Here is a 22,463-nt window from a genome sequence, read left to right on the forward strand (position 1 = left end):
TACAGAATGAATCTGAGCATATACTATGAAAGCACCACTTTCATTTTTTAAAAATGATATTGTCATCTTACTCATTGAAAATTTTGGATGCTATGCAGCAGGACAAATGTTCTACTATCACCTAGTAAACCAGAGAAGGATATAATCATTTGAAGGGCTAGGGGTCAAATAAAGAATCAGCTAGCTAAATATTTCAAGCAGATTGGTTGTAATAGACGAAAATAAATGGTTCATTCACTATTTTAAGACTATGCATCTGTCAATAACAAGGCTGTGATGTTCAGGATGCTCTAACTTCTGGTGTTAAAGGTTATGGCAACATTGCACAATGTGTTCATTTTTCAGACATATTGGTGAGTGTTTCAAATATCAACTCCTGTACTTATTCTTGAAGAAGAAAAAGAAGAACTAAAGGATTCCTCGTCAAAAAAGCAATAATCCGTGCCCTTTTAACTAAAAGTAACAGGATTCCAAATTTACTAAGATTTCCTGTTTTCAGGAGGTTGCATGCACAGTTAGTTCTACTCAAAAGTATACCCAGTGAAAATAAGAGACATGGCTAACTTAGGTCCATTAACTGCAATGGGTCAACCTGGAGCAGAACTAGGGTTACCATATTTCAAAATGGGGAAATCCAGACACAAAAGTTGTTGAGCTTTTTAAGTTGTTGAGCTTTTTCTTTTCTTTTCTTTTATTGTATTGTATATTAATTTAGACCAAAGTTGTTGAGCCCCACACACACACAAAAAAAACTTCTTCAAAAATGACATTTTTGAGCTATTTTTAATGAAATTTGCCAAAATCTACACTTTCGACATGGGTTGCCATAAGTCTGGATTTTCCCAGACACTTCAGTGATTTCCTCCCAGACACTGTTTCCAACAACCGAATCCCAGCTATGTCCAGGAAATTCCGGAGATATGGCAACCATAACAGAACTTAGTTGGCCACAACTCAAGGAGTTTCAGGAAATGAATCATTTGGGTTAGGCCAGGTATTTCTTGAGGCTATATTACTGCTTTGGTATAAACTAGACACCATGGGAAATCTTGCCTCGTTTATATTTCATTTCATAAAAGCTCAGCAATAGTTCTATAGCAGTAACTATGAAATGAACCAATAAATAATTTTTAGCAGTTATAAGAAGCAGTGTGAGAAGGGAGTTGCTCTCCTGGTATGATGAGGGAACTGAAAGAAAAGGAACAGATCAGAGAATTTAAGGTCCAGAAGAAAATAACATGTTTTACTGAATCTTTGTGACTTCACACAAAACTGAATCCATTTTTTTTACCTCCCAAAAGCTACTTGCTGAAGTTCAGTAACTTTCTAGTAGTCAAAAACACAGAGGGTTCTCTGATCTACATTAGGCATCATTATATAAGCAAGTTACAGAGTAAAAATTCGCTCAGACCCCTCAATACCTTCCAAAACAATGCATTAAAATATCCTTGCTCTCCAAGCAACATATACAGCTTTATCTGGCAATATAATTCCATTAGAAGAGTAGCTGTAACGCTGCCTTCAAAGATAGCACTGCATTAACTACATTAGCTATATCCATTTAAGCTTTGTAGATTGCAGTAGCTCTGAAAGAGTAAAACAGCAACTGTTTTCCCCCCTGCCAAGGCACTAAAAGGAATAATATTCTTTCATATGGTTATTTTACCATACTTGTTAACTTGAACGAGTGGCTTCAATTTCAACGGGATTTAAAAGTGAGCACTGCGCACAACCTAATGCTGCAATTTTACACTTGGGTGTAAACTAATATTCTGCCCGGAGTTAAACACGGAGTTTAACTTGCAAAGGGGAGAGGAGAAGACAGAAATAACTTATTAATGGAGCTTCAAAACTTACAGAGGATGTTTCTACAGCGGGTTTGTTTATCATCCAGCTCGACCTCATTGAGCGTCCTGAGCTACGTAACAGCGCTGCTGTTTTCGGTGGCTGCTGCCTAGCTCCTTTAATAACAGGCGAGATGGAGCTAGGAATTAGTAGTACCAGGAAGAGTCAGGAGAAGCCTCCCCTCTCTGCTCTGCCCCCACCTCCTTTTTAATTTCCACTGAATTTGAAAAGCATGATGTCAATTCAGCACGAATCTGCTGCCTACCGTCCCAGTCATGTGACGCGGGATCAGCGAGCTTAAACTACAAATCGCTTACAACGGGAGAAATGATGCTGTGCAGCGGGGGCCCTGGGTCTCTTCCCCTCTGGGCACGGGAGCTAACCTTACAAAAAGAGCATCTTGTTCAGTGCTGAGAACAGGGACGGATTTCGGCTAGCAGATGTTTTCGTGTTTTGTTTTGTTTTTAAAATTCCCTATTACAGAGGGCTTTCTTTCTTTCCTTTTTTTAAACAAGATGTCAGATTCCAAGTGCCTCTGCAGAGGCGGAAGAGCTACCCTATACCAGATTATAAGAAGCATCTTGCAATTTTGCTAGAAGTTTATTAGAATTAAAGGAGAAAGGGTTACAAAATCATCCACACACACACACTCACCCGGGAAGGTTTATATCAAGCTTCCTCAACCTCGGCCCTCCAGATGTTTTGGGGCTACAATTCCCATCATCCCTGACCACTGGTCCTGCTAGCTAGGGATGATGGGAGTTGTAGTCCCAAACATCTGGAGGGCCGGAGTTTGCCTATGCCTGGTTTAGGAAAATGCATATAAAGCCATCAGTCGAGAGCCACTTCATACATTAACTGTCCCCACAAACTTGTGTGCACAGCCATAGTCTGTATCCAACGCATTAATCATGAAAAATATGCCCCTAAGCACAAACATGTGAGGCTTCTGATGAATTAAATTAAATATATATATATATATATATATATATATATATATATATATATATGTAAAAAGTAGAGGTAAAGGTACCCCTGACCGTCAGTCACAGATGACTCTGGGGTTGCGCACTCATCTCGCTCTATAGGCCGAGGGAGCCTGCGTTTGTCCACAGATAGCTTCTGGGTCATGTGGCCAGCATGACTGAGTCGCTTCTGGCGAACCACAGCAGCGAACGGAAACGCTGTTTACCTTCCCGCCGGAGTGGTACCTATTTATCTATTTGCACTTTGACGTGCTTTTGAACTGCTAGGTGGGCAGGAGCAGGGACTGAGCAACAGGAGCTCACCCTGTCGCTGGGATTTGAACCACCGACCTTCGGATCAGCAAGCCCTAGGCTCAGTGGTTTAGACCACAGCACCACCTGCGTTTATTATGTACTACATAATAAATCTATATAATTGCATATTAGTGACCTTGAATGGGGAATGATTCTTACATAAAAGGTAGTATTCCTCTTTTTTTAAAAAAAATTACAAACCTAAAACTAAACAAGTTATATATAACCAGATTTCAGAAACTTCTTCCACAACCACTAAATGGTGTTTGATGCATCAATTTAAGATAGATTAGTTTGCAGTGATGTCTACCAACCCACAGCTCACTGTGTTTATCCTGAACACTGTATTAGTGTGTACAGAAAAAACATCGCAATGATTATCAGTATAATGTCACCTTTTCCAGAGGACAGTCCAGTAAGTGACTGATCAATTTACTATTATGTTCTATAGAGAGGGAAATTATTGATAGTTTTAATGTACTCTGTCCTTGCTCTAAGTAACGATCAGGCAGTATGACCTATTGAATTTGTCAAAGCACATGGTCAATGGCTGTGTGTTGCGCTCCCAAAGAGAAACCAACTCATTAAGATCCTGTTAAACTCATATCAGACAGCGACGGCACAACCCTAGAAGTGTTTCCTCAGAAGTAAGCCCTACTGAGTTCAACTTTAGCTCCAAATGAGCAAATACCACCCACAGCCTAAAACACACACCTGAGGCAATGTTTGTTTTTTAAAAGAGGATTTTGCTTCTAATTGTAATTACTTGCATGTAATTACTTGGCCAACAGCATGGCCAACAGCCAGGGATAATGGGAATAATATAATCAAATAAATAAATTCTGAACAGCCACAGGTTCCCCAAACCTTAATTTAACACATTCAAAGTTTTCTAAGTGTAAAGAAGATCTTCAGTTAGTCTGCTGTTCTTTATCTTCTTTTTCTAAGTTGACACTAAAACGTTTAGACAATTATAATAATAGATTGTATTTTTAGCATTCTTACAAAAAGGATTCCAATCCCCTTTTTAACATTCTTCTAATGAACAATGCTGGTGGCCCAATTCAAATACATGATATATTATGCTCTCAATTCTATTTAAGCTTCCTTCCAGCATTTTGCACCAGTATTAAACTTGAACAAATGAAAACAACAGACAACGGCGCACTCTAGAGCGGCCAAAAAGGGGGAGAAGGGGAGGCAGTTCAGCCAAGCAAGTCTAGCCCCCTAAATTCTGCATATAACCATGCGTTAAAATGGGCCGTTTCCTTAAAATTTAGTATCAATGTCCACCAGGGTATAAACACACAACACAGTGTAAACCTGCAATTAAAATTTCATGGTTTCTTTATTATGGCCAGAATCTCCCCCAAAAAGCAAACCTGCCTTGTTCCACTCTTTCAGGGAGAGGTAATGGCTTCTATTTCTCAAGCAGCAGACTTCTGTGAAACATGGCAAACTCCTTTTTTTAAAACTAAGGAGACTTTTCAAAAGCAGTTTCTGATATGGGTGTCTGGTGTTCAAGTCAAATATTCCACACGGATATGCTCAAGGCCTTGGGTGCACCTAAAGTACCTCTTTGGATCCTGGCCAATAACATTTGGCAATGCTGGGATGGCAAAGAGAGAAAGATCAAAACTAATTACAATGTTCGTTTTGAACACATGGTAAATCTCAAGGACAACGCATCTTAATCAGAGTTGGTATCAAATAAGCAAGAAACAGGCCCGCGCCAAATGGAGTTGATATGAATCAAAGCAAGCAGTGGCCCTTATAGGTTTGACCTTAATTGAAAAGAACGAAGGAAAAAGACTTTAAATTATTGCTGCAGCTAATATTGCTGGGTCTAGTTTAAAACCCCCGACAATACTAGAACCCCCATGATTCACTGCAGGTTTTTGAAATTTGCAAACAGAAGTGAACACTCAGAACCTTAACGGATCAGGCTTAAATGTCTACCCAGTCCAGTATTATTTGCAAAAAAATAACAATCCAGAATTAAACAGTTCACTATGAATTGGTCAGTGGTCAGAGGGGGACCACATCCACCTTTTGCCAAACCCTGATATGCATATGCCGCATAAAAATCCCAAGAATCTGATGAAAATTAGGGTTATGGCTTGGATCTTAACTTTGTGAAAGGAAGACGTTACTGTTCATGGAAGGGGAGCAGCCCTCATGGAAGTTGGGTGCGTATAACTCAACAAGTTAGCAAAACATTAGGCTCCAAGCTTATGCAACTATAATATATTTACAGGGAGATATGCATTTCCTGTTTTTATTGGAGAGATTGTGCAAAACACACATCTTATCCAGGGTGTTCCACTCCCAAGAGAAAATAAAGGCAGAAGCTTTGGCTTAAAAGGCATTTGCTACAGTATAAAATATGTACGCAAACAGGTTTACCAGGGAGATTTTACTTGCGTGCACAATGTCTGTTGCAGCAAGCTATAAAAATCAAGATTAGTTAGATTGGAATAAGTCATTTCTGTCAATGCTGCTGCAGTGGGCTTAATGTCATTTAATTCTACTTTTAGTGTAATTGTACATTTAATCATTTGAGCTAAGCATACCTTACCTGGGACTTTCCAATTGATTATGTCAGATGTCATATTTGGGTGGTCCAATATAGCAAATAAGCTTAGAACAGCAGCATTTTGCCAACAGATTAATTTAGCCGTACGAATCATTACAGGCTAAAGGCATTTGCAGTACTATGCAGCCTAAAAAGGATTTAATCAAGCATAATGGAAAAAGACAGGCCACAGTAAGAAATCCTTTAATGTCTCTGCCACACAGAGAATGTGCCTTGCTATGTAATACTGAACATGCTCTCGTCAAAGCTGAAACTGTTCACTTTCTGGTAAGTGCAAGCAACCCTGACAAGGTACGCTTATCGTTTAGTCCATTTGGGATCATTAAAAGCTTGCATTTCATTTCAAGTGCAAGGCAAAATGAAAACTTTCCGATCTCAGGTAATTCCTGTGTGTGTCTGCGTATCTCTGCAAGCTTAGCAACAGGGGTCCATGGAATGTCTATTTTGTGCAACTGTTTTTATCATTCACACAAACCAAGATGCCATAAAGATCCAAGTCCAATATAAAGTCACCTTGCATTAAATATAAACATTCAGAATAAACTCTTTTTAGCAGACTAGCCAGAGCAGCAATGCGCTTCAAGTACAGCACAACACAACCTTGCTACTCACCTGGGAGGCATATGAACTGGTCCCTGGGCTGGCACCCGAGTAGCAAGATGCCATAAAAAAAACTAGCACCATCAGGGACAGGACTTGGCTAGATGTTTTCTCTCTGGTGTACTAGGACTGTACCACATGATGTTAGAATCTCTGGAGCATTGGTAGAACTTCTAAACTCTAGAAAACAAGAAAGCAGTGCCTGCAGTTCCTACCATGCAGGTCAAAAAACAAGGAAGTTATAGGAGATAGAAGGATGGAGATGATGGTCAGAGGGAGCTAGCAAGTGGCTAAGAAAGGGCCGGAGTCTGCAGCAGGGGGACAACTGGGGTCTGTGAGGATCAGAGCAGGGGAGAGACACACAAATTCCATACTGGGTAAGGAGCTAATTATCCACTAAATCAGTGAGATGAGTAGGGAAGGAGGAAATTAGGAGGAAAGGAGTAAGTAGGAAAACGGGAGGGTTATTGTAAACATGTTTGGTTTTTATGTAAGTCAGCACAAATGCTGGAAAGGGAAGCAGAGCAACAAAGGGAAATTAAAATAGGAGCCAAGATAAAGGATAAGGCCTAGGAGAATGGTCTACCCACCTGGGGTAGGAAAAGAGCTGGTCCCTTAAAGAAACATGATACTGACAGGACAAGTTGCACCTATGCTGTCACAATGATCCTCAATGATGTATGCAAGTCATAAGCCATTAAAATTCAGCTTGCTCAGGACATGGGTGCTTGGGATTTGAACCGCAGGGCTAATTCGCTCACGGCCTGAAGTCTATTAAATTCCATCACTTCCAATGCACAAATAAAAAAAGATTCTTTTCAAGCCTATGTAAAGAAGGTCTGAAAGGACTGGCAGTCTTCACAAACATCCCGGCACCTTCAGAAAGTAGCACGTTTGGCGATTATCAGGTTTTGCTTGAAGAGGTTGAAAGTATTCCCCTATTCACAAAGCACTGCCCCACACTCTGAATGGGCTCCATCCGCCCTCAGCTATTGATGTTGCATTGTTTACAATGGGATCCTAGATTAACATTCGAATTATGATGCACCAATGCAGGGATGGGTGATCTTTTCGCCGCCACCTAAGCACCAAATTTATGGGTAAGAGTCTGCATACCAGGGGCCTGAAGTGAGCTAGGCCATTCACACATGCACACACAATGGAGATTTACATGGAGAGGAGATGTACAGAGGTGTCTCTCCCCACATGCCTTCCTCCCATCAGAGTTTTGTCGTCGTCCCCCCCATCCTTCCAAACAGTGATTTCCATGGAGGGAAGGTACACAGGGATGAACACTCCCTAATGCACCCTTCCTCTTCATCACAATCACACTCCCCATCCTGACAAGCAGCAATATTTGGCAGCACACATGGGGAAGCTGTCTGGGCACTGGTGCAGCCCCTGCATTGAAACAAGGACTGGATGTGGCTTGCTCAGGTGTGCAGTAATGAAAGCAAAGGGATGTCAAAAGTAGCAACTGAAATAGGCAGCAAACAATACCTGAGAAGCCAATGATAAAAATGTGGGGGGGTTATTGTGGAACAGATTTTTTTCCCCATTTCGACCTTAAAAGCAAATAAGAGGAGCACGTTCAGCAGAATCACAGAGTCTCCAATGGCTCTCATCTGAAAAAGAACTCCCCACACACACCTTGCAAAGTTTTGCCTAGATTCAGAATAAACTCCTGTACATGGTATCATCTTGAGTCAACAAGTTAGCCACTTGCTAACACCTGCCTAAGTTGCCTTAGCTTTGCACCTTGGACAACACCTATCACAGCCTATTCATTAAACAGTTTTATGAGGGGGAAGGGGGAAAGTTGTGGAGTTGAGTGAGAACTGTGGAATAAGCAGAATGCATTCAGTAAAGATGCATTCTGCAAACAGACACTTCCCTGGAAGAACAGGGCAACAAATGTCCAATTGCTCTATTAATGAAGCTTCTTCTGTCCTTCATATCAATGTGTTGTCCCCTCCAGCAAACATGGAGGCCTTGGGGAGAGGTAGGGTCTTGCATTACTTGTGTGAAGGCTTGGACACTTGCTATTTCTTCTCTTACCAAAACTGCAGTGGAAGCGAGAACCTGTCTGCGATTTCTGGGAGTTCCTTCTTCCTAGAGGAACAAAAGACACACACTCCTAGCAAGCAGAACTGTGGGCAGCTGGAAAAATCCTCTCTTAGCCACCTTCTACCTCATTCCAGACTAAGAATTTGCTAACCCATATAATTTTGTTTGGTTATACACACACACACAAACACACAGAGCCCACTATCTCCCTCTGGCATAGGTGGGGAATGTTAGCACACCCCAAATTCAGAATAGATGCTGAATGAAACAAGAGTAATAGATATAAAACCCTTCAACTGAGTATTTTAAAAAAGAAATCCCACTTGACGTCAAGAACCCAGATTCTACCAGCCACAGCAGTGTTTTCCAAACCTGGGTCTCCAGCTGTTTTCGGACTACCATTTCCATCATCCTTGACTGCTGGTCTTGCTAGCTAGAGATGATGGGCATTGTAGTCCAAAAACAGCTGGAGACCCAAGTTTGGGAAACGCTAAACTACTGGTATGAGGGGGCAAAAAGGAGCATTATTATTTACTATTGGTAATATCTAGCTGTGTCAGTCTGTTTCCTCAGGGGTAGCATTAAATGGTTCGTTCTGTTTCAAGAGACAAGTCAAACCTCATTTTATTTAGTTACTTGCAATGTATATTTTGGATGTCAGCCAAAACTCTCTCCCCACCCCCACCCCTCCCAGTCAGTTCATGAACTCTAATTAAGAGAGATGCAATTTACAGCAACACACCCCAACAGAAGTCAGAGGAAAGCCAATTACTAGACGAAATCTGCCTGTAAATACTCAAGCGCCATGCCAACACTCCAGGAAGAAGCAGCATCCTGCCATAGCGATCCTCCTTTTCAGGATCTATGTAAGCTGGCTTGCCAGATATTGCAAAGTCAAAAGCATGCTGATAACACGAAGCAACAAACGTTGCAATCAATGCTATATTCTGCACTTGGGACAGAAGCCACAAAGCCTCTCAAATAGTCTGCTATCTCTTTGAAAAAATACAGTGAGAATCTAACAAGGTGTCATGTGTGTATGGAAAGTGAAGCAGTTTTAAATATAATGTATGGGGGGGTTGGGGGGGAGTGTTTCAGTCTCGATGATGCCCTAAATCCCTTCCAATTCTTGGGATCTTGTATTCCATGAATGTTAGACTCTAGTAGAGAAGGTTGCCAAACCAGTCAGGCAAGTTCCTAGTAAGACAATGACCTAAGCTGGCAATCTGACTGCCCTCATCAGCATCGAAAAGAATGAGCTAAGTTGCAATAGCTGCAGCTAAGCGAAGGGGAAGAATAGGTCCAAAGTGGGGAGGGCTGGGCTAAAGAGTGTGCAAGAGAGATAGCTGAGCTGGAAGCAGAGAGGCATGGATTTTTTAGCACTGTGCTGGACTTTGGGGCTCCCCTTGCAACCAGATAGGGAAGCAAAATCTGCTGCGGTGTTAAAGCTGAGATCTCATGCTTGGGTTGTGTACATGTGCAAATAAAACCATATATCCTAAAGACACCGCAGTCTCCGCTGACCTTCATTCCGTGGAAACCAAACCCTGGGAAAACCTTGGAGCCTCTCACTGTTCAGAGACTGGGGTGGCATTTATAATCAGAGAACTGTAGAGTCCAACCCCCTGCAATGAAGGAATATGCTGCTGTCCCATATGGGGATTGAACCTGAAGCCCTGACATCATCAGCACCACGCTCTAACCAACTGAGCTATCCATTTCTATACACTTTATTCAGCAGCTTACGTGCTAAACTGCTTTTTAAAGCTCTTTAGGTATGCCACTCCCTATCTATTCCAGGCTGCTGAAGTCATTCTTCGTGGAGGATAAGACATGACAACCACCAGAACATTGGAAAAGGGTGAAGGAACTTGATGATGGCAAGTACCAGATGAGCGACTCGAGTCTCACTAGGCTAAGAGGGGAAGGGAAGGAGAGATGGGTGCAACCACATATTGATGATGTGTCACTCAGGATATCCAGACACCCTCCCTGAGCAGCTTCCTGTAGGTATTAAACAAGCTGCAACCCTGTTGAGACGCCAGTGTTTAGTCTACGAGACAGAAGAGATGGTGGCCATAAGGGATGATTGAATGAAATGGATTTATATAAAGTGGTACCTCCGTTTGCACACAGGATCCCGAGGAATCTGCAACCAGAGGTGCCTGTTCTGCACATGCACACGGCGCGTAGACCGCTTCTGCGCATGCGCAGGTAGCAAAACCCACTAAACCGGCACAGCACGGCGTGGGGGCCCGCTTCTGTGGTGCCAAAAATTGTGTCTGCGCATGCTCAGACACCAAAAATCACTCCTGCGCAGACGCAGACACCAAAAATCGTGTCTGCACAGATGCTGGAAATCACGGCTGTGGGCACAATCCAGCCCATGGAGGGACATCCGCTGGAGTGAACCAGCCCAGGCGAGGAAAACCTTGCCAACCCCTGCTCTACACCTCCACTGAAAGCACTGAAAGATTATCTTAAAGGAGCAAAGTGCCTTTTGAAGCAGCCTCTCCCTCCTCCAGCTGCCGTAAGAGGGCACTTGGGCGGCAGCAGGACTATTTCCCCACCTGCTTAAAGGAGAAGGCAAAGGTTTGGTTTTTTTTACTCTCCATTCATCAGCTGGGAACAGGGTAGCACAGCCAATACAGGATTAAACCCTGCCCTCCCACCCATCAGCTGATGTCAACAGTGATGTCATGCCTGGCAAGCAAAACTGGTCCCCCGCTGGTGGGCCAAAGTTGGCCCACAAGTCAGATATTCCTTACCCCAGTTATACAACAAACATTGCCTCATTCAGTCTGCTTTCAGACACTGACCAGGGATTAAAACTATTTTCAATAGGCTGCATATCTAAAGCGTAAAAGATGGGATATAAAAAGTTCTACTACGTAATTTTAAAATTGAGTCTCTCTTTAAAAAGGGAGGGAGAGGGTTGAAGGGCAAATGTGCATTTAATTCTATAAATATCTAGGCCAAACCTTAAATTGTGTGTGGGGGTTTTTAAAAGGGGGGGGGGGAAGCAGGGAGTCTGCTTCAAGCCCGGGAGGAGGGCCAAGCCTGAGGGGTGAATCAATGCTCAAAAATCAATGGAATGTACATCTGTTCTTTTCACAGCAAAGGCAGGGAAAAGCCTAGCTTACCCACCCTAGGAGAGGAAAATCAATGCACTCCCTAAGTGGAGTTTTAAAAGCAGCCTGGGTTGGTGGCGAAAAGAACAACTAGAAAGGAAATTCACCAGGTTTTGGAGCATGGAGGGGGAAGAGAGAGAGAAAGTCAGAGTCCTTTGAAAAAGAAAGGAATTGTCTCTTTGGAATATCTAGTGTTGTTGGCATCCGACGTCTGTCTCAAGAGACAGATATCTAGTGATGCCTATCTTAAAGGGTTATTTTAAGGATGATTTAAGTTACTGCTTTTCTGAAGTGGTTCAAAGCACCTTGCAGGTATTCAGATACTGGAAGCCAGGCATTAACTACAAAAGTGATGCTCCGAGAGTGGCATGTAACACTAAGCCAAGCTACGGCTTGGCAAGAACAAATAACTGCAGGAGAAGAGAGGGCAGCAGCTGAGCTTCTCCCCTGTTTTGCTGCTGTGCTGAGCCAAGCCATGATCTGGCTTCATGTACCGTCCAAACCCAGGCTTGTGGGTTAAGCTTTCTTCAGAAAAATCATGAGCTGCAACCAAGATTTGCCCTATGGCTTTGCAGCTTGTGGTGTGACTTGGACAGCAAAACCATGAGCAGGGGTCCAGAGAATACTAACTTAATGGCTTAGTGTGTTATGTGAGAATGAGGGCATTATGAGCTGATTTGATGTTTCCGTGTATAGCTTCACAAATGACACTTGGTTGTATTTCCCCCTTTATCCATTTTTCCATTTATCAGGTTTTGGTTGTTGTTGTTTTGAACGTGCAAATTATACTCCATGAACCATGGCCATTTCAAAGTATAAAGTAGACAAAAGTTGAGCAATTTTAAAATGCCTTACTCATTACAAATTTTTAACTTTCATATCTTTGGGTTGTATCCAATGAAGTCATCCCACCTGCTTTGAGGGTTCCCCGAACCCCCAGATACAGCCCTCGATGTTTCATAAATTGGGGTACTATGATGGAAGAAAGATGATCCACAAAAGAAGAGAGTTTCGTAGGCAAAATCTGGCCAGCAATCTCCACAATCAGGTATATCTATATGGTTATTTACTCTAGCTTTACTCACTGTTAGGCAAAAATCACATAGATAGATAGATAGATAGATAGATAGACAGACAGATATTGCAATTCAAAAATTTACTTTCAAATGAGAAACTTAAGATTTACAAAAAAAAAGAATATTAATGTCTTTGAACAAAGTGAGAGAAGTCTACTTTGTTCATGCTATATTTGTTTCTTTATACAAGCCTGAACCTGTTGTTGTTGTTGTTGGTTTAAAATTTAAAAAATATGAGTTTTACAAATGCCTCGTTATGAAAACAAACTCCTGCAGAAGGATTTTTAATCAGCATAAAAGCAAGCAAGAACTATTAAATTAGTTTTTACTTCAATTTATACAAAACAGGGTACAATTGTGTATTAATATTTTTACTTTTAATATTTTTACATGAATAAGCATGAACATCCTTGTCTCTTGAGCTTTTGACCAACTACACATATGACTTGAGTGATGCCAGGTATTGTTAGAATCTGCCTGTAAGGTAAAGGTAAAGGGACCCCTGACCATTAGGTCCAGTCGTGGCCGACTCTGGGGTTACGGTGCTCATCTCACTTTATTGGCCAAGGGAGCCGGCGTACAGCTTCCGGGTCATGTGGCCAGCATGACTAAGCCACTTCTGGCAAACCAGAGCAGCGCACGGAAACACCGTTTACCTTCCCGCCAGAGCAGTACCTATTTATCTATTTGTACTGTGTGCAACTGCTAGGTTGGCAGGAGCAGGGACTGAGCAACGGGAGCTCACCCCGTCGCAGGGATTCAAACCGCCGACCTTCTGATTGGCAAGTCCTAGGCTCTGTGGTTTAACCCACAGCACCACCCGCATCCCAGAATCTGCCCGTAACATGTTCTAATTCTTGAAGAAAAAAATCTTCAATCTTCTACCATAGACTTTTCTATACAGTAAAAGGTTTCAAAGCATAGCCACTGGAACAGCTTTTGACCACTAGGTGGGGATCTATGGCAACACTACACTGCTTGTCAAGTAATCTCTTAGTGCAGCCTAAGAAAATGAACTGGGATGTAAGTGGCACACATCCAAAGGGAATCTCAATAAAGTGGACCATGTGAGTTAAGGGGAGATGGGGAGCAGGGCTGGCTGCATGAGCTCTGATTGGCTCCCAAGGAGGCAGTAAACATATTCATCTTGTCTGAATGACTAGACATTATGAAGCAAAGGGCATAGAAAGCAATACTGCTGACTTGGATGAAGATAATGAGACTTGTGAAAATGAAAATCATTAACAGGCTTATGATGAGGGAAGCTACGGTGTTTATTAAAGCAATTCCTTTGTCAGCGAGGTTACCTGTGGATTATGCGCTCCCTGGGTTGAAAACGCCATTCATCACTTTCTGAAGGCTTTTATTTTTATTTTGGCAGAGTGAAGACTGAGCAAAAAGCTCCCAACTTCAGGTGTCACATCCACAGGCAACACAAACAGAATTTATGCAGCCAATTCCCACTACAGCAGCTACCCAGGAGCCACTTCAAATATGCCACAACATTTCATTCTCAGTTCATAATTCAAGGGGGCCTTTGGAAAAAATTCAGCACGAAAGGGAAAGAGCATTCTGCTTATGCTAGGTATTTTCTGCGGGCATTTGCTTCACTGCACAGTGAACTGAAAAAATAAAGGGTAAGGAATGAGGTCTCTCACAACACATATACTTAACACATATACATACACACTTAACCTGTTAATCAAAGGGCTTCACAATCTAATAAGACTGAAAGAACAGCATCCACAGCACTTGAGCAGAAGCACTTAACTCATTTACCCACAGTCTTTATATTCTCCAGCCTTTTTCTTCACCAAACATCTAAAAGGGCTATTTAAACATCTCTGGTTACAAGAACCAATAACTCCCAACCTATGTACTAATAACGTTTGCCCATGTGCTGATCCGTATGTCTGCATCCATGCACGAGAGGGAGGTATCAGTATAAAACAGCTTCATATATTTCTGCTATAATGGGGAGGTCTAAATGCACAGTATGAAATAAATCTTAAGGAGGTTAAGTTCTAGTCCTGCACAGCAACTTACATTCAAGTGAGTTCATATAAACCAGAACTCCTAGACTAGGGAGGAAACACGAGCATTAGTAAAAAGGACATTTCAAAGGTGATCTGTTCAGCTACATAACACAGCACACATACACAATATGCCTAGAACACAGAAATACTTGGCCCAAGTGTTTTAATTGCACCACACTCACCAACAAAGACGATATGGTTTGTGCCTCCTGCGGCTTAGATGGGACTCCTGGCCACGTAAGATTGGCACTAGCAACTGTCAAAGAACTAAGGGCACCATTTTTCAGCTGCTCTGCGGAATGTGACTTTGGCCCATGCCATCCCAGAAAGCTTTCTGAAACAGAAACAGAGCCAAAGTTACCAGCAATGTCATTCCTTCAATGCATACTCATTTTCAGGGAATGGGAATCTCTCTCAACGCCTGAGGGAGGTCTCAGTAAAGAACATCTCTCTCGGCCACTTGTACCCCCGCCTCCCATTAAGTCACTTGTATTTCAACCTTGTTTGCGTCCCTTCTTGCTACTCGTAAGATCCTCCTATCACAGCACCAGTCTTATTATTATTTGAAGCAAGTGTGGTTCCATTGTTGAGTGAGTACCAGCCTAATAAGAACACCACTCTCAAAACAGAATGGGAGTTTTACTTGATTTGCTCAGTTCTGGAATAAGTGCAGGCAATTTCACATCTACCTTTTAGACAGTACTTAGGTGTCAAATATTAACACCAGTCTTTATTATTATTATTATTATTATTATTATTATTATTATTATTATTATTATTTGTAGCAAGTGCGGTTCCATTGTTGAGCGAGCACCAGCATAATAAGAACACCACTCTCAAAACAGAATGGGAGTTTGACTTGATTCGCTCAGTTCTGAAATAAGTGCAGGCAATTTCACTTCTTCCTTTTAGACAGTACTTAGGTGTCAAATATTAACAGCTGAGAGAGAGTCACTGACATTTCCCCCAGTCACTGCATATTATATATATATATGCCCAAAGACACCATTGCACATAGACACCCAAGGGCAGGCAACACTATATCATCCCTTTTATTCAAGTGTTATTTAGCTCTCTAGCTGTGAATGCTGCTGAACATCAGGTTTACTCCAAAGATTATCTTAATACCCATATTCAAGGCTACAAGAAAGCTCCAGCATAAACATGTACTTGAGCAACTGGCTCCAGACTTTGGACAACAGCAGCAGCAGCAGTGGCAGAAGCAGTCCAAGACCTGCTTCAAGTAAAGGTGCACAGGCATTGATAGGCAAGTTGACGTTAGCTTAAAAGATGAAGACTTGAAGCAGTTTCCACTCCATGATCAAAGGGAGGACAGGCTTGTGTGACAACACAGAATTCTACTAACCCTGTTTTGCTCACATCAGGTGTTTGTGATGGAACAAAGACAGAATTCTAGAATTTGCACACTCTGTGACCCAGTGATATTTTCAGTTCGTGGTATACTTTTTGGGCAAACAGCCTCTCCACAGGCATATTTCATTGAAAACTCGGCAACACCGCTGTAATGGGAATTGGGGGTTGCTCGTGCGTAAGTTGCCGCCACTCTCGGCGAGGTTGCCTGGATAAACCTTCCCCTGGCTGGACAGTCCTGATTCCGCGTCTGTCTCAGTCACTGGCAGAATCCGTCAGTGGCCGTTTCCTGAACTTCTTCCAACATAAAAGTTCCTTGACGGATAGTCTCCGCCTAGCCTCCCTGCGCGGAAGTCTTCTGCGCAGGGTGGGTGTGGGCAGTGGAGGACCCGTGCTCTCCCCGCTGGTCTCTGGAGCCATCCCTCCGAAGCCCGCCTCTGCCCGCCCTTCTCCCTGGTGTAACGCTGATTTCCTTCCCCAGTCGCTGAGTCCCCTCTTTTCCTGCTGGGACCTTCTCCGGCATCGCTTGGGAGCCCTTCCTCCACTCCTGGCTGCGATGGCAGTTCCCTGACAACCGCCAATAAATTGAAGGCACCGTGGACCAGACTGTCCCATGCAATCACGGATGGCAGCAATTCCTCACAAGAACAGCATATAGGAGATGCTTGTAATTTTAAAAAGGTTCTGATTCTTGTTAGCTGCAAACACATACTTCAACTCAAATCGGAACCAGGGCAGCATCGTAACTCAGTAGCCATCATCTCCTGGTCACCACCGCTTTATTGCAAATGGCCCACAAAGTCAATGGGCTTGGCTCAAAGGCAAAAATCCCAGGTTATCATCCAGATGACAAATCACCCTCCCTCTAAGGTGCAAAGAAGCCTCTGGGTCAGCATGTTCGAGGCATGTGCCACTTTGAAAATGATCAACGGCTGGCAAGCAAAAGCCTATTACTGGGCCATATCAAGTCCAAACTGGCATACTTTTGCCTGAATAATTGTCGATCTTAAGAAGATGTTCATAATTAACTTAACCTAGTTAATTAATTAACTTATCAAGTGTCAAGTAGCTTTGACACTTGATAATTTATGGCTATTTATAGATCCAAAAGGTTAGGTACTGAACAACATTCAATGATAATGACGAGAGTGTTAGAATGCAAAGTGTTAGCTGTTTTATATATTTGCACTTCCAATGCTACGTTTGTGGAATTTAGTGGATTTTGAGGGTGTTCTGAAACTGTAGCTCAAATAAAAGACTGTCTAGAAATTAACTGCTAAAAGTTTCAGAACTTAAAATGCCTCTGTATGACCTGCATAGGCTTAATATGCCGAAAGGTCATTCCTATTTTAAAAAACAAAATGTTACTACAGTTTGCATTATTATATTGTCACAGTGCATAAACAAAACAAGCTAAGCAAAAATTTGCATCAGCCAATGGATTACAGCAATTTGGCAGTGTGGCAACCCAATCTTCAGTATCTGTACTTGGAATGCAAGATTAAGGCTATGCTTTCACAAAGCACTGGCAAAAAAACTAGCATGACTTTCCTGGCTGTTTATTGGCCTGTGTTGCAAGTCTTATACACAAACATTCCAGTTTGAAACCCAACATCAAAGCTCAGCTGGCTCATTTCAAGAACACACAAGCATGCAGGTTTCTAGAAATGAGATCCCAGCTGCTTTGCAGCTCCCCAGTCTTTTTGACGTTGTGCCATAATTTGGCTTAGCATCACATCCAAACCTGGGTTCGTGATTTAGCTCTCTCCAGACTAACTATCAGCTGTAACCAAGGTTTGCCCCATGGTTTGCCACTCATGCGTTGTCCAAGAGAGCTAGACCACAAGTCCAAATTTGGTCAACATGGTAAAAACCAAACCATGGGGTTAGCTTAGCAAAGTTGGGGAGAAGCGAAGCAGCTAGGATCTTCTCTCTGGGAATTCACATTTGTGCAAAGCCATGGTTTGACTTAGGCGTGATGTAAGAACCCAGAACTGTGAAGAAACTTCACAGGTGCTCCCTTTATTTTACACTTTGGTTAAATGACTCGTGTGTTCTCTTGAGAGGCGAGTCTTCTTTTTAAGAAAGGGGGTGTTACGATACTATTGGTAACTCCCAGAGAGGAGTCAAGAAGGTTAGCATTGCTCACCTGAAGACAATGTCCTGTTACTGTGTTGGCTCGCTTGCTGTATGCTGTGTTGTAGCATATGCAGGCATTCTCCAAGGCAGCTGAGGGTGGCAGCAGAGGTAGCTTTTAAAAGCAGCAGGTCTTGATCCAAGGCAGAAAGAGGACCAGAACCTGGGAGGGATTCAATGGCTTGCACAAGGCTTTTCTGCTGTCCCTCCACCTGGCTCATGATCTGCAAGTATATGTACATATTTAAACATTCATATGTGCAGCCAATTTGTCAACAGGTTACTATTATCACTGCTTGCTGACTTCTCTGTTGCACAGTACAGCTGGAAAAAAGATCCTGTCCTGCTCCAAGCCATAATGTAATACCAACTTTCATTCTACCAAATGAATACCAAAGGGACGTGGCATTACAATATATTTAGCACCTTTTCTTTTCCCCTCAAAAACTAGCATTCTAACCTGAAATGTAGAATTTTGCCCTGAATGTGCATACCAAATGTTATTCAGGTATCTTGTAAGGGTGTATCATTCTATACACTATCTTCACTCATCAATTAAAACTTTATTTTCAGTAAGTCTGTCAGTAGCTTAAAGCTAGTCTGTTAATACAGAAATCACCATTATTATTATTATTATTATTATTATTATTATTATTAAAATTTGCATACCACCTTTTACCTGTAAATCTCAGGGCGGTTCACATATTAATGGCAAATGCCATTAATATGATAGCAAGTCTAAATAACAGAAAACCCCAGTGAACTGTACACTGTCTATACATCTTCAGATGTAACACAGTGCCCCAAAACCTACCCCACGGAGCCAGTGAAGTAAGAAATCACAGGCCCGAACCAAGATTGGAATGGGTTTAAAAAATAATCAGTACCATTCAAGAAAGTTTGCAGTTGCCCTACCATGACCCTCTCCACAACCTAAGAATACGGTATTAGTGACTGGTTGATATCTAGTTCAAAAACACCAGATCTAGAGATGGTTCCTTTAGGAATGGATTCAGCATTGCCTCTTTCAATACAGCAGAGACCAACTCTTCACGTAATCAAGTGCCAATTGTGCCCTTTGCTTCTCTGAAAGCTTTTCCGTTCTAACTGAGGTTTTTCCACACTTAAAAGGAACTTAGGGTTGTGGCCTAGGGAGTTCAAAGTGAGTTATTTCTTACTAGAATATTTTCCACAATTGCAGATTATTATTACTTTGGCTGGAATAATTGTTTGGTAGAACAGCAATAGGAGCCAGGATCTATGGAAATGAGACCCACAATGCCTGATCTTTAGTACGTTTTGTACCAACCCTGAATCTACAATGCGCTACATTATTGTTCCAGATTTGTCTCAAAAGCTCTATTTATGCTCTTCTAAAGATATTTTAAGTTAATGATCAATAACCTCACAAGTGTTCTGTCTCTTATAGCAATCCTCCGACTTTCTTTACCACAATTCCATTAGCAAAAAGCTTTTGGTGCTTTCCCACACCCTCCTTCAGAAATAGATCGCATTTAGCATGAATACGGCAAAATGCTTGACAAGATTAGAATTGGACTGACGCAACCAGCTTCCAATGTTCCCTCAATGCAAGTTTGAGAAGTCAGTGAAGCAGCTTGGTTAAAATATACACATTTTTCTGCCACAGGCAAGCATATGGCTGAGCTACATGTTCCTCCAGTTCAGCCCTTCGCCCAATATTGAAGCTTACTCTCTTAGGGTTACGAGCATCTAGCAAAGAAGGGCAAAGATTCATCTTCTGAAAAGTAAAGTTTAAAGACTGTGTAGCGCTCTCTCACACACACACACACAAACACAAACAACCTTGGGAAGTATCCAATCCTATATAACTCAACCCTACATGCCACCAGAAAGGATTCATTCAGAGATTTCTCCGATCATGCCTACCCTCTTGTATTTAATAATTTTGGTGTGAAATCCCTAATCTTTTTGCAATCAACAACCAATAAATGCTTGGTGCAAAATCGAAAATCTGAAGGTATAAGGTAAGGTAAAGGTAAATGACCCATGGACAGTTAAGTCCAGTCAAAGGCAACTATGTGGTTGCGGCACTCATCTTGCTTTCAGGCCGAGGGAGCCAGCGTTGGTCCACAGACAGCTTTCTGGGTCATGTGGCCAGCATGACCAAACCACTTCTGGCACAACGGAACACTGTGACGGAAACCAGAGCACATGGAAATGCTGCTTACCCTCCCGCCGCAGCAGTACCTATTTATCTACTTGCACAGGCATGCTTTCGAACTGCTAGGTTGGCAGAAGCTGGGACAGAGCAACGGGAGCTCACCCCATCGTGCAGATTCAAACCACCGACCTACCAATCAGCAAAACCAAGGGGCTCAGTGGTTTAGACCACAGGACCACCCGCTCCACATACATAAAAATCATTATCACTGATACCAGCAGGTGCTAAATTCTCTTACTGGCATCCCTATGAAATAGTGATAGCCAAGGAGAAGTCCCCTGGGTGGTGTTGGTCAGGAATTATGGGAACTGTAGTCCATAAATCTGAATGTTATGGAATTATGGGAACTGTAGTCCATAACATCCACATTGGCTATGCAGCATAAAAAAGGCAGTAACATTTTCATTGTTTCATCAAGATCCCTTAAAAAGCTATGCCATAAGCTTAGTGACATTTTATCCCTGCGAAAAACCAATTCTGGAGCATATGTCCACTGCATGTAATAAAATTCAAATAACCACCATGCACGACAGGAAATGATTAGCAAGTATTACTAGTTATTTTACCCTGCTAGATTTATCTCTCAGAGGAAGCAGATCTGGCATACAATTCCTCTCTCCACACATCCCCATAGTACCACTGTTACTTACTACTTGTATTATCCATCAGTGCTGAATGGAACAAAATCCATCACAGAAAACAGGGCACACACAGAGTGGTTCCGTCTTAGTAGCGCAACTGTGCCAAGTAAAAAGCACTAAAGCTTTCAGAGATCTCTATTCATCTGAAGCTACGGCACTAGCATCTCCCTCATTTAGAAGACAGCTTTTATTAAAGCTCCCACTTTCCTTATGTACTCCATCTTGATCAAAGCTGTTAAAACCCCTAGTGCAGAGCCATCAACAGATAGTGGCAGCTTTCAGCCACGAAAAGAGTAGAAGTTCGATTGCAGCAGGTTCGTTAAGGGGAAAGCTCTTTTTGCCCACAAAGCTTGACCTCCTAGAATATCTTGATTGTAAATGCACAGGTTCATAAATAATCCCTAAGAAGCCTCCTCCCTAATACAGTCCTTTCATCTTCCCACTGCTGCAAGCAAGGAGACACCACCTGCACCCCTATAATCATGGCCTCCTGCCTGTGCAACTCAATTCCTGGCAAGCGTTTTTATCCAGAAAGATTGCACACAAGCCCTGGTAGAGTTGCACCCTTAGGATTGCATGTATATCGCAGCTTCTACCTGCAGCAAAGAAGCAGCTTGAAAAGATGGATTGTGACCCACTTGTGGACCAAGACTATTAAGGAGTAGAGTCATTTTTCTTAGAACTTCATGCAGCAGGAGATGGCTTGCCAAGAGAAGCCAATGCAGTTGGTTTCCAGATGCTGATGGACTTCAAACTTCCACCATCCCCAACCATTAGCCATATTGGTTGAGGCTGATATGAGTTGCAATCCAAAACATTTGGACGGTACCACTTCAGCTTCCCATGGCTGAAGTGAACTCTTTACACTGCAAAGACAGGGAGAGTCCATGCAATGTATGTATGAGCAGCTAACTGCACCCAAACGAGAACGCCCTGTTTCATCCTCTTTCCTTGATGCTTTTACAAAAGAAAGTCATTTTTGCACCAACTAGGAGAAGGGAGTCTCTAGCTGTACAGGTCCAGTTTCATCCCTCTGATGGAACTGGGTGGAAGATTTTAAGCTGGTCCAGACACACGCAAGCTTCCCCTCAAACTCCGAATTCACAACAGCAGCTCTCCAAACCTGAACTAAGTACAGAAAACTTTCTCTGCAAAATAGGTAGCATGCTAATCACAGAATGAAGAGGACTTGCTTCTGTGAAGACGAGAGAAAGAGACAGAATGCACAGGTTTCCTGCTAAGATTCATTTCACCCAATTCCCCAAGCAGAACTAAAGTACATTATTTTGAACCGGCTAATCATCCATTTACTTTATTCACACAAACACACAGACACACACAATGTTGCACCGCTAAAAGGTAAAATTAGTATTTATCTTAAACCACAAGAACTTATTCAAGTTAAATATCTGAATTTTTAGAACTGGAAAACCCACTTGTGTCATGCTTTGTACCAACAAGAAAGCTCCATCTGTCCCCTA

General features: G+C 42.3%; 1 protein-coding gene across 4 annotated transcripts in view; it reads right to left on the reverse strand.

Annotated features, from left to right (window-relative positions):
* OSBPL10 (oxysterol binding protein like 10) overlaps window positions 1-22,463 on the reverse strand; it is a 78,923-nt gene that overhangs the window by 24,336 nt on the left and 32,124 nt on the right. For 2 of the 4 annotated variants that reach the window (XR_008332903.1, XM_053409598.1), the window contains exons 5-7: window positions 18,152-18,362; window positions 14,814-14,965; window positions 8,380-8,433 (exon numbers count right to left, since the gene is read on the reverse strand). The exons of 1 other annotated variant lie outside the window; for it this stretch is intronic. Coding sequence is in view for 2 of the 3 variants with exons in the window: in XM_053409598.1 (XP_053265573.1) it covers window positions 8,380-8,433; window positions 14,814-14,965; window positions 18,152-18,362 (417 nt within the window). In the remaining variant the exon portion in view is untranslated. The remainder of the gene's footprint in view (window positions 1-8,379; window positions 8,434-14,813; window positions 14,966-18,151; window positions 18,363-22,463) is intronic. One more of the 4 variants, XM_053409599.1, reaches the window with a different exon arrangement.

This window comes from Podarcis raffonei, chromosome 12 (genome assembly GCF_027172205.1).
Source record: "Podarcis raffonei isolate rPodRaf1 chromosome 12, rPodRaf1.pri, whole genome shotgun sequence".
Taxonomy (NCBI): Eukaryota; Metazoa; Chordata; class Lepidosauria; order Squamata; family Lacertidae; genus Podarcis; species Podarcis raffonei.